Source organism: Haliotis rufescens, unplaced genomic scaffold (assembly GCF_023055435.1).
Source record: "Haliotis rufescens isolate VD_foot unplaced genomic scaffold, xgHalRufe1.0.p SCAF_10, whole genome shotgun sequence".
Lineage (NCBI taxonomy): Eukaryota > Metazoa > Mollusca > Gastropoda > Lepetellida > Haliotidae > Haliotis > Haliotis rufescens.
In genome coordinates, this window is record NW_025963780.1 from 17,245,706 (window position 1) to 17,258,392 (window position 12,687).

Here is a 12,687-nt window from a genome sequence, read left to right on the forward strand (position 1 = left end):
CACGGGTCACCATACAAGCACAACCAAACATTCCAGCTTCATGTCAATCACATCCATTGATAGCTTTTGCACACAGATGTTTTGAACACTTTGAAAAAAAACACACAAAAAAATCCTTTATAAGGTGAGCGCTTTTAGTTCCTGTGAGCCTCTTCAGGCCATACATAACAGATGATGTGTCAGCCTCGCTACAAGGCTGTTCTGAAAGATAAGTCCATGGGTTTGTAGTAATTCTATCCTCCTAATAAGCAAGTCTAGATAAGCGGACATGCCAGTCATTTATGTTGACAGTTTGTTCTTATTATTTATACAATCTAGAAATTATGATTTAAACTAATAATTATTATAGAGACTTATGCAAGTCTAATATGTATGCCTCCTTACATTTTGTGAAGATTTGGGTGGAAATCACATAATTAATATATTGTGGTCTTATCTTCAATGCATGCTTCCTGCTGGCAAGGTGATGTTTGTGATACTGTAGTGATACGAGAACCTCTTGGCAATGTGCCCGCCGGACCCACCCCCACCCCACTGGTGTCCTATCTGACATTCCCTCCGGTGAATCTAACTGATCATGTGAAAACATTGATCATGGTAGGTGTTGTATGCCTGTAAAACAGTATCGTATACAGTACTATCACAATACTGATGTGTGAGGTGGTACTTGATAGGAAGTGCCAACACTCGATACTGGTGATAGTGGTGGAGAGTGTTATCAGGCCATCTGTATTTTTGGTTGTTCTCATCACCACTCGGTAGGTAATAAATTACTGTACTGACAAAGCAAGATTCATTTTTTTTTTATATCCATCCATTCACAGGCTTGAATTTGTCTTGTCAAAACCTTAATTTTTTGTTATGGATTCATAAAATGTTTCATAAAAATAATCTTTGGGGTATTTAATCGTAAGGATGTACGAAGATAGAAAGTAAATCTGCCTGTTGCTTTTTAAAAAAATCTTTTAAGCCCTCTGTGTTTATATCTTTAGGGCTCTCAACACCAGCACTGCACCTGTTGTGTTTTAATAATCAAATGAGGCCATGTTTTCCATATATCTTAGGCAACAGAATTTATCAGTTATATTCCCAACCAACGGCAGGTTGCCAATTTTTAGTTATTTGAAATTATTTGATACGTGTTCCTCACGTATCCAGTAGCACCAGTGAAACAAACCTAAAGTCACAGTCTCATAGAAACTTTTCTGGTAAAAAAATCAGGTCTTTGCAATTTCACAAATTGTTCAAAGTTTATGTCACAAGTATGTCAGAGATTCTTTGCTGTGATACCTCATGATCAAGACACACTTACTTGACAAGCAGTTACTGCTTCTTTCAGCTTAGTATAATAAGAGGGAAAACTCAGTTAAGACAATGACAATTATTCCATGCAGACTTTTTCTATGTTGGATATGTACTTTGGTTGTTATTGCCTGTTAGAGTGGATGTTGTGTCACAGCACACTCAGCAATATTCCAGCGATATCACATCAGCCTGGGTCAAAGAAGCCGTTGTTGTTTTGATGACCAACATCAATGGCTGTCACAGCATCTTGATGAAGGAAACCAAGAGTGTCTAAATTTCAGGCCTATGAAGCCTTTGTTTCATCAAATATATGAGCTGTTGTCCATAAGAATGAATGTAATTTCTATTCTGAAGAGTGATATTCTTTGTCTGGTTGCCAAGACATTGCAATACACTCATCATTATCTTGTTTACAGCGTTGTGAAGTAGTCAAATATTGGCTGCAAATAGTGTATAGTGAGTGTGAGGGAAACTGTTTTTAATGAGCAAATATCTTAAAGAACTTAAGGGCATGGTTGACCCACCTAGGTGCTGGAATTCGCTGTGCAGTTGCATCCCTTATGCAGGCCAGAAACCTTTGATTGTCGGTTCTAATCTGAGATTAGCCCTGGTTATGTGTCTAGGTTTGTCAGTACCATACCTATCAGCTTTCACATAAAGCTGACAGCCATGATGTGACTGAAATACTATTCAAAGTAGCTTTTACCAAATTCTCAGACAAATTTAATGAAACACCTGTATGAAAGCCTATATGTCCATTATGTGAGATACTACTTCTGGGTCACCTTTTGAAGTTCAGGGTGTTTGCATAGGGAGCTTGACTTGAACTGAATAATGCTGTCTGTTTGACGATAGAGTTTTTGGTTCAGTAAATACAGATTAAGACAATGCTGTTGACTTAGAGGACAGTTTTCTTGGATCCTTCCATGGGAATATACATTGATGCATGACACAAGCCTACGTCCTTTCATCAACTGCAGCTCCTGCATCTTTGTGATAAGTACTTTGGATAAGAATTTCGGTTTAACCAGTTCAACTTTTAATTGAATGCAAGTCCAAGTATTCATTTACATTCTGGGTGGGGTCTCTTCATCTGCATATTTGATATTTCACATCTGTAGCCAGAGAAAGATTTATTGAAACTAGTGACGTACATAAAGAGTTTTCATTTTCCTGGTGTTTTTTATGTTTGATGTCACCTGTTGCCACAGGATCGTTACACTGGTGACATATGTTTATTGGAGATTTTATCATATCTCTTTATCCCCCAGGCATATAATGCAGGGGGATATAGCGATCAGCCAGTCTGTCTGTCCGTCCGTCTGACCGTCTGTCCGTCCGTCCGTAATCATTTCCTTTTCCGGGGCAGAATTCCAAAACCATTCAGTGTATTTGATCAAAACTTGGCAAATCTATCAGGCACATACTGAAGTGGTGCCTTTTGATATTTTGGGATTTTTCTAATTTTTATTTTTTTTTCAATTTTTATGGAATGAAGTTGGACATAGACTCAATTGGGTATGGGGTTCGTTTCCGGGGCAGAATTCGAAAACCATTCAGTGTATTTGATTGAAACCTGGCAAATCTATCAGGCACATACTGAAGTGGTGCCTTTTGATATTATTTTTTTTTACGAATTTTTATTTTTTACAATTTTTATGGAAAGAAGTTGGACCTAGACTCCATTGGGTAACGGGTTCGTTTCCGGGCCAGAATTTGAAAACAATTCAGTGGGTAAACAATGTATGCTTCTTAAAGAACATTCAACTGTTGACTCATTACATACAGAATTGCACATTTACTAGTGGTTACTTTACAGACAGCTGTCGGGGGGGATATGTCATCTTTCTGATGACTCTTGTTATATCTGGAAATATTGTCTGCAATACAATGAACCAAATAAATCTGTGTATATGTATTCTCACGTTGCACACAAGCAATTACTCTGAGAAAGAAGTGTTCACTGTCACAGCCAGAAGCAGATCTGGTTTATGTCGGAGCTATCTTTCCGACAAACATTTATTCATTTGTAATAGTTTATGTCCGTTTTGGGCTTTAACACAACTTAATTGTTTTCAGTATTGATAGAGAAAACAAACACGCAACTCTGTAACAAAGGATTTTGTTAAAACTACATTTGTGTTTCTCATAAACAAGGTAAAAAAATAGCATGTGTGTTTCTCTCATAAACAAAGGCAAAACCAGAAAACCAGGTTCTGTCATTAACAAAATCATCCAAATCATCCAAAAATGTTGACAGACCTAAGAAATTAGCTTTTGATGAAGGCGCCAGGCGTTAGATGTTCCCCAGCAGCCCTGCTCACCAGGGGTCGGCATCTTCACCTGCCTGCAGCAGCAGCAGAAGGAGAGGTCCCTCATGCATGCTCATTTACCACTCTATTACCCTGCAGTGTGTCAGTCGCCTGTGATTGCTTGGTAAGCTTCACTCATGCATTGCACTGCTCTGTTGTTGTTCTCATTGGCTGTCTGGTGTGGTAGCTGTCATGTGTTTTGTAGTTCACCGTTTACCCTGATGACTTGCTGATGTGATTCATTAGTTGTACCCTAGTTAACTCTGTCAGAAGTGACATTGTGATTTTTTTATCTTTTTATATTTATGTAGGGTTTTTTATTATAAGTTTCACATGTAAGGAATTTTGGAATTTCGAATATGTATATATTTTATTTTTGTGTGTGTTGGTAAAATGTAAACATTTTCTCACATTAATGAATAGATAATCTTTGGCTAGTGTTATTATCATAGCAGTACCATTCAGATTATTTACATCACTTAAATAAGATAACTTTAACATAATCATATCCAGTTGTTAGAATTATTATTTTGAACACAACCACTTAAAATTGAAGTGGCATGAGTTTTTCAAGTCTATGTACGAATTTTATGTCCTATTATCTGTCATGTAAATAATTTTTTTCATTTGGCAGATATATTCAGGTCTAGCTTTATTCTGAAAGAGAATATAAAAAAAGTCATTATTAATAAATTCCATTTTATTCCGTGAAGCAGTCATCAGGTTAAAAGTTTCGCTGCAGCGTCTCCATGGTGTCACCAGCTGTCTCGATTAAAACATCAACTTGATTGTAAAGTCAGCATGCATAACACAAGCTTGCTGACACGTCTTTTACAGGTTTGAAGGTCCCGTTTAAATATTAAACTGCGGCGAGACACTCTGAAGACTTAGTTAGAGATTACTTGCGCTATGGTGCATCTGATAATTAAATGCGCTGTTTGTTTTCTTTCAGATGGTCTGAAGTAAACAGGAGCGACCTGTAGTTGCGATCTTCGTTATCATCGTTAGCCTGACCTGTTGGTGTCGCAAGCCGCTGCTTGATTGGTCGCCCGGCTGCCCCGCTGCTAGCTCTTGAATGTACTACTAACACAGAGGCTTAGGGAATAACCTAAGAGACATAGCCCAGTTGCAGCAGCAGCAGCAGCAGCAGCGTGAATATTGTGTGTGAAACTGTGGTACATTGTTGTTGATCATCAAGTTGATTGTCATTGCTTCATATCTGGTGACAGTGAGACGTTTGGAGCCCAGTTTATGCATAGAGATGACTGTTTGTTTTCAGTGGAAAAAATATGCTTGAGATTCCAGAAGGTGAAAAGTAAATCACACTAAGAGCTTGCAGAGATACTGTATGGGTTTGTCTGTTGCCAAGACCGATGAATGATTTCATTGTCAGTCGTAACATATCTCAATTGACCAAGTTTGAATTTGTGTGCAACCAAACCGGCAATATGGCATTCATGTCGGACAACAGTGATAGTGGGAGCGAGGACATGAGATATAATGGTACCTCGAAACACATGAACGGCAAGGAGGAAAACAGTATATGTAGAGACTTTCTACGGAATGTGTGCAAAAGAGGCAAGCGGTGTCGTTATCGTCATCCGACAATCAATGAAGCAAAAGATCTCGGCAAGAAACAGGAGTTCACATTTTGCCATGATTTCCAGAACACAGGTTGCCGTAGGGCATCATGTAAGTTCTTGCATTGTACAAGGGAAGAAGAGGAGTATTACCTACAAACAGCACAACTACCTGTTCGTCTCCAGCAGCAGGCAGCATTAGGGGTGGGATCAGTTGCACATTCCCTTCCCATTCTCAAAGGAGAGGTGCCCATTTGTAAGGATTACTTAAAACGTGAATGTAAACGTGGAGCAAAGTGTAAATATCGCCATCTTTCCGGTCAGGAATATGACTTTGAAATGCGCAAAACGGACATTAGGACTCCCCGAGTTCTGCCTTTTAATAACTATGAAAATGATAGTTATGACAGGTTTGAGTATGGACATGGCCCACTGAAAAGAAGACGGCTTGATTCTGAAGGATATGGTAACTATATCGATGGACGCTACCCTCCACCCATGCGCTCATTAAGCGTCCAAATGCTTGAAGACGAAAATAACATGTTGCGGCGCAAAGTTGAAGAACTTAAGAAACAAGTCGCTGATTTGACTGCAACAAATGAGGTCCTTCTCGAGCAAAATGCGCGCTACCGCGTCAGCAAATCCACAGCGATAATGACACCGGCAGTGACTGTTGCTGGCACAGGGGCTACGTTGAACCACCTGAGCACAAGCTTGTCCCAACAGATAGCGCTTAACAGTGAAATGGCCACCCAGCACGCGTTGCAAACAGCTCAGCGATTTGCGCGGGAGATGGTGCACGCTCCAAACCAATCGGCGCTCGCAGCCCAATCCATAAACCCATCAGTGACACTGAACCCATCCACCATGGTGTCGCTAACACCAGCGTCACTGCAGCAAAACCCTCTACAAGGTGCTGGTACCATTACACAGAGTATTCCACAAAACTTGGCTGGTCAGAGTGCTTCTCTAGTGTCCTACCCCATCGTGTCGCAGAGCATTAGGGTGGCGGGGGTGCCCAGCAGCATGGCGCATTGAAACTGTGTGTGTACATAGTAAGTACATTGCAGCATCTGCTTTTGATTTTCTGCGCTTCATTTGATAGCACTTTATTCTTTCATCAACAAATAAAGATTTGTGATATGAATTGAGATTTGAATGTGGCATTTGTTCTGGATTTGTCAGTTTCGGTGTGAGAGATGGACGCACTGCCAGTGTACTGAGTGTCTCGCTTCTTTCCAGTTGCAAAGACTATTATAGGAACTTGCAATCAGTGGTGTACCATATGCTCTCCAGAACAACTCACCTCTGTACATTTGCAAATCTTCGTACCAACACACACAAATGTTTTGGTGATTGAAAATAGATTGCGGTGCATTTAGCCAATCAGATGACTTTCTATGGCAAAAGTGTAGGGAAACAAACCAATCCGATGTCTCCTCTTATAAGTCTATTGTAGAGTGCATCATAGCTCCTGGCACGATATGGCTGGCATTTGTTCGATTACTAATGGAAGCAGGACAATCCTGCTTTCAAGATGATGAGGCCTGGGATGATATACTGTTGAAAGGAACTGCTACTTTTGAAGAAGGTAGGGTCGGCCGTACCATGGTATATGTTATGGACTATGCATAAAGCCTGCTAGCTAACACAAGTGGCTGTTAACAAAAACATGTTGTCAACTGTACAACAACTGAAGATTTGACAGTTAAACTGTGCAGAAGATTTTTTCCTAGTAGAAAATTTATTAGTCTTCTTGATATAGACTAGTAATTATGCAGATGCCAATGCATATCACAGTATCTAGTATTTACTGGAAATATGTTACACTGTAAATATTTTAAATATAAAGTCAGTCGGTCGGTCACCTGGACAACTCACTGCTTTTGATAATTTTTTGTGCCAGTATTAACTGACATTTGCAATTTAATTCAGTTGAAGGTAAGATATATATGTGTCTTCAACAGAACTGGGCATCATCTGAGTCTTGTGTTATTCTGACATTTAAACCTGATAAGATCTGATATAACATCTCCATCATTCAAGCCTGTGGGGACTGAGGTAGGAATAGGTCCCCAGCAATCTATTGCATGTCATAAGAGGTGACTTAATTGTATCTTGTGGTAAGACTCGGTGATTTCGTTGATTGTGTGTTATCATACTCCATCTGCGTGGGATGTTGTTTATAACATCAACTATTCTGTGGCCTAGGTTTGAATAAATACAGGCTGCAGTTATATCTGAAATATTGCTGAAGCTGCATAAAACTACAAAGAAAACTTGGACTAATATGATACTATGGTTTAGGAAAGAAAGTATGTTGTTTCGATTTCTGGGGAGGTGACATCTTTTTTTCATGCAGATCACAAACATATCAACTATACAATTGCAAGCAAGTTTACACCTGGACTTTCTATTTAACATACGTGTAAGTAAAATAACATGGACACAAATTGTTTTTGATCTGTTAAATCGGAACTGTAGCATGACAACCAAGTCATGGATGGTTTGGCAAAGACTTTGAGACCATTTTATAGTGAAGAGACAAGTCCCTTAAGTCACTAGAATCATAACTGGTGTGAGTATCATGATACAGACTACGATTTTGAGATACACACTTACTGGCTCTTCAGTGCTAATGGATGGCCTGTTTCAGAGTGAGTGAATGGTACAGTCAGCAATATTATAGCTGGACTTTGGTGGCTTGAAATTATTCAGATCACAGGGGTTTCGCTGAAGACAAATGGAATTAAAATATTCTGAAACATTTTCATGACTTTATCAATTATTTATGAGACTTATCTTCTGTAACATTAACGTCTTTGTAAATTATATACCAGACATTTTGGATAAGAAATCGTGAGTCATGGTTAGGCATAGGGCACAAGATGGACAACATCAGGAAAGTGTAGCGTCTTTGGTATGAATCTTGTTTGATTCCATTGTGAACAATATTACAGCTTCATCATGGCAGAGTCTGGATCAGATGAACCAGTTGCTGACAGTATGGGCAACAGCCTATGCTGTAAGTTTGATGAAACCAGAGACAATATAATAGATTATATGGTCTCTGATGAAGCACAAGCAACCACTAAAGCAAGTCAGCTTGATCCCCTTTCTAGTCTGCTGTAGTGAGTGGAATACTAAGGGATCTATTCAGCCCTGAACTCACAATGGGAACCAATTTGAGAGATCACTTTTGTTCACCTTGAGGTAGCTACGACGCTGCTTCTGACCTTACCAAGTACAAATGGAGTAACTATCAATCTCATTAAAATCTGATCTTCTATTCAGGTACAATACCTCTCTGTATGAAGATCTGAGTCCATCTCCATAGGAGGTTGCGTCAGGTGAACTTTCTTATCAGCCAATCAGCATTGGGGCTTCTAAGTTCTTGGTACAAGCGAGCAAAGCCTTCAGATCAGCATATCTGATTTCTGTATTTTGAAAACATGTTAAATATACAATATCAAGGCCAGAGAACAATTAGTCTCAACTATTCACCGATACAGATTCCCATGTGTGTTAAAGGTGAAATAGTGAAAACAACTTTGTCTGAATGTACATAATAAAGGCTGTGCCATTATATTGTTGTGGATATTTTATACACACTGTGATGTTTGAGCACCCTGGCATCTACACCCAACAGGGACTACCATCGAGGGCATGTTTGTGTTCTTTTTGGATTTTCATTTTCCAAATCAAGGTGGAAAAGAAATGAAGCCAAATCAAGTTTAGAAGCTGACCTCAGATTGGCTCAAAACCCCACACATTTTTAATATAGATCAGGATGTCAAAGGTCTCTCAGAGTTAACCTGACGCAACCTGGTGTCCTCAGATCTTCAGGAGAGAGGTATCATATAGTAAAATACCTGGTTTTAATGAGATTTGGTAACTAACTAACAAACAGATGGACCCTTCTGGCATTGTGTCGCCTATCATGCTGAACTGTGTAGTTGGTTTTTAAAGCACAAACACCAGGATTTCCCAGCAAGACCCACATCAACATTTATGACAATAAAGATATTCATACATTTCATTTTTAAAACATGCTGGTATGGTTAAGAAATAATATCAATAATGAAGAATCAGAATGATTGTACTTTCAGGTGTCCATTATGTACCCAGTTCTCACTGACCCAGCATACATTGCTTGTCTATCCTTGTTGTAGACTTCAAAGGTTAACATAGATACGGCTGTGGGGAATAAAGTCCCATCAACATACATTAAGCTGTAATGGCTAAAAATGTAATGGTTAGAGATGTGACAAAAGTCCTAGAGGATGCCTCATGGTGTCTGTGTCATACATTCCCTGTGTGTGGTTCGCAGATTGGCGTTGCCCAGATTACATCTCTTGCTCAGCCTGTTTCTCACTTTGATCTTGCACTTTTTGCAGTTAAAGATCTTCAGCATGCTCCTTAGATGTCAAAACATCACCAAAATAAATTTTAAGTAAGGTGCAAATGATACAAGTCGGTCTGTCAACATGCTCCATACAAGGGATTGCCTGTCATATTTGCCAAGCTGTTGATTAAAATAACTCCTGGTTTAACATAGAGCTCTTTACCAAACATGCAAGGCCACAACCGATGAGTTACATGTATGTCAAATGTTCATGTACACAACAGAGTTGAAAAAGATCCGAGGAAATATTTAATGATTAAATGTCTCTCGGAAAGTACATACGTGATATCAGTGTTTAACATTCAGATAAATTCCTGCAGGACTGGCAAGTCTACTACTAAACAGCCACTCCAGACTGTTGATCAATATCTACCCGGTACATGCCACTCAGGGTATAAGTTCATAACCTTTATTTTATTAACTAAATCTACATGAACAAATTCAGCCTGACCATCAGATGTGCATGTTTTAAAATTTGACCCTCCAAGACAAAAACAGACCATGGTAGGCTGGTATTTTGAACTCTGGCCATATACAGTAGTTCATCTGATATTTTGATATTTTTTTAATCCCTTTAAGATAAAATATACATGTACTAGGCTTCCAATTCTAATTATGAAGCACAATAAATCATAATTAGGTTCCTTTGTTATCAAATTTTATGATGTTTTTCAAATTCAGGACATTAGAAAAGATATAATATGCACATGGTATACATGGTTTTCATGTAGTGCTGAATGGATCATAAGAATATAACTTATCTTCAGCTGAACGATTACACACTGGGAATAGTGAGTGTATCCAAGTCGAGATACATATTAGCCCAGAAATTTCATTTGAAACCTACCGCGTAATTTGGAGGTGTCAAATGTCCAAGCTTTCAACACCACTAACCCACGCAACTCTGAAAACAGAATGTTTATCGACATTGTCGAATACACAAGTTATCAGTAATTTTGTGAAGCACAGTCTATACTTCTGCCTCTCTCCCTGATGTCTGACAGTTGTGAGACAGACATGGCATCGATGACCCTGGAATGCAATGCTGTCCTGATACAATGGATGGTGTCACATTATAAGTATTAATCAAATGCAATAGATAATGGATGCAATATTCTTGTTGCCAGCTAGGGCCTGCCCGGTTCTCAGACTTGGGATAGAATACTGACCAGGAAAATTAACATGCTCATTGAAGAGTTCAGATTTCCATCGTTTGAATCCAATTTAACGTTTTCCAACCTGTTGTAGGGACATGAGGTGATTAGAATCAGTTCATACCATCTTCCCCAAAGCAAGGGACTTATCTGTTTGTAAAAGTCCAGGGTTGAAACTGGACATTTTTAGTCTGTTAACTCCCTTGCCACGGGAAGATGCTTTTATGATGTCACCCATGCATTGCTGTGTAAAGTAAGAGAAATATGGAATATTGTTTGCAACAAGTCATTATTCTGAGACAATACATGACAATAGCACTCACATGACAAGGAACATGCATGAATGGGTCGGAAACTTAAGAGGTTTTAAAGTATTTCAACAATTCAATCAGTGTGTGATTTCAAGGTAATTGGATTTGCGCAGGTAAATTGGTGATATGAAAAGCATGATCATGACAGACAAATAACTGACAGACTACGAAGACTGTCTGACAAAACGTAGAGTATTAACAAATACGTAGCGTCAGATGATCATCTACGGTAAACACGTTCAGCTCCACCCCCTGCATCTGTGCATGCATGCGCACACACTAGGCAGCTGTCTCATCCATGGGGTCACCATCGCTACAAACATTCACGCAAAAACCACATCCGGGATGTAACAGCTGGAAACATACATGTCGTGACCACTGAATTGACTTTTAATTCATGTTAGCCCTTACTTTTGTTCATGAGCGTATATATCCATCATATCTGACTCAAGTTGAAACAGTTTATTGCCAGCTTCCCACAAGATGATTCTGAAGCAGCTTTCCATTTCAAGATACTTCAAGGAAACAAACGCTGGATCCACAGACTTCATTCTATTTCCTCCTTTCATTCAAAGAAAAGAGGTACACTTTGCCCGATATATGTTTATATGAGCTGAACATGGATCCCACATCACACAAATCCTGACTGGTACATGTCAAAAATAAATTGAGAAGAAACATACAGCAAGTTAGACAAATAAACCGTTCAGTTGTTTTGACCTTGGCTGTTGCATAAGACAAATAAAACATGACATACACTTTTTGAAGTGAAGGATACGGCATCTGCTTGTCCATGTAACAATGGGCAGGATCTGTCTTTGTTGTTGGTTAGACATGGAGGCATGGAGCTTGATCACCTGCAGTCATTAGGAAGTTCATCAGTGGGTGATATCAGTAATAACATTGATGGCAGACTGAAGCAGCAACACAAGGACAGCTGAGCCATTCTGTTGAAGCTGTGGGAATAAACGCTATTATGAACATGGAGTAGTGTTTAGCCTAGAGGTTAAAGCATTAACTCGTGACGCTGACGGCCTGGGTTTGATTCCCCACACATTTCAGGTGCCCTCAGCTGTGTTATCCCTGGTTCACTGCTAAAAGCAATGTAAATCCTTTTTCACTCATAAATCCAAACTTTGTTATGAAATATTGATATTATCAAATAAAATTGCCATTTTCACCACTAAAATTATAAGCAAATCGGACTTTTCAATTATGTTGTTCGGGTCATGGAACGATCAGATCCTTTGAACAATAGCATAATATGATTGAGAATATTAAAATTATAGCATTATGGTATTTGCACGATGGAATTACCAAGTGGTTCAAAGGGTGCGGTTCAATTCTCCACATCGGTACAAAGTGTGGCATGATATGCTGGAATATTGCTAAAAGCGGAGTTAAAACATTCTCACTCAATCACTTATCCTGAGAAAACTATGATGCCAAGGTCAGCAGATTTGTGGGAATTTTGAAGAAAAGTACAAAAATCCCTGTGTCTTACCACATTCCTTCAAAGGTCCTTCAAGTGTCCTTCAAGTGTCTTTTAAGTGTCCTTCAAGTGTCTTTCAAGTGTCCTTCAAGTGTCCTTCAAGTATCCTTTAAGTGTCCTTCAAGTAT

General features: G+C 39.0%; 1 protein-coding gene across 14 annotated transcripts in view; it reads left to right on the plus strand.

The window, feature by feature from the left end:
- LOC124110710 (zinc finger CCCH domain-containing protein 10-like) overlaps nt 1–12,687 on the plus strand; it is a 332,500-nt gene that overhangs the window by 269,548 nt on the left and 50,265 nt on the right. For 11 of the 14 annotated variants that reach the window (XM_048387524.1, XM_046470051.2, XM_046470052.2 and 8 more), the window contains one exon: nt 4,570–6,356. The exons of 2 other annotated variants lie outside the window; for them this stretch is intronic. In XM_048387524.1, the coding sequence (XP_048243481.1) occupies nt 4,991–6,235 (1,245 nt within the window). In that variant the 5' untranslated portion in view covers nt 4,570–4,990 and the 3' untranslated portion in view covers nt 6,236–6,356. Of the gene's footprint in view, nt 1–4,569; nt 6,357–12,687 lie in introns of those variants that run through there. One more of the 14 variants, XM_046470050.2, reaches the window with a different exon arrangement.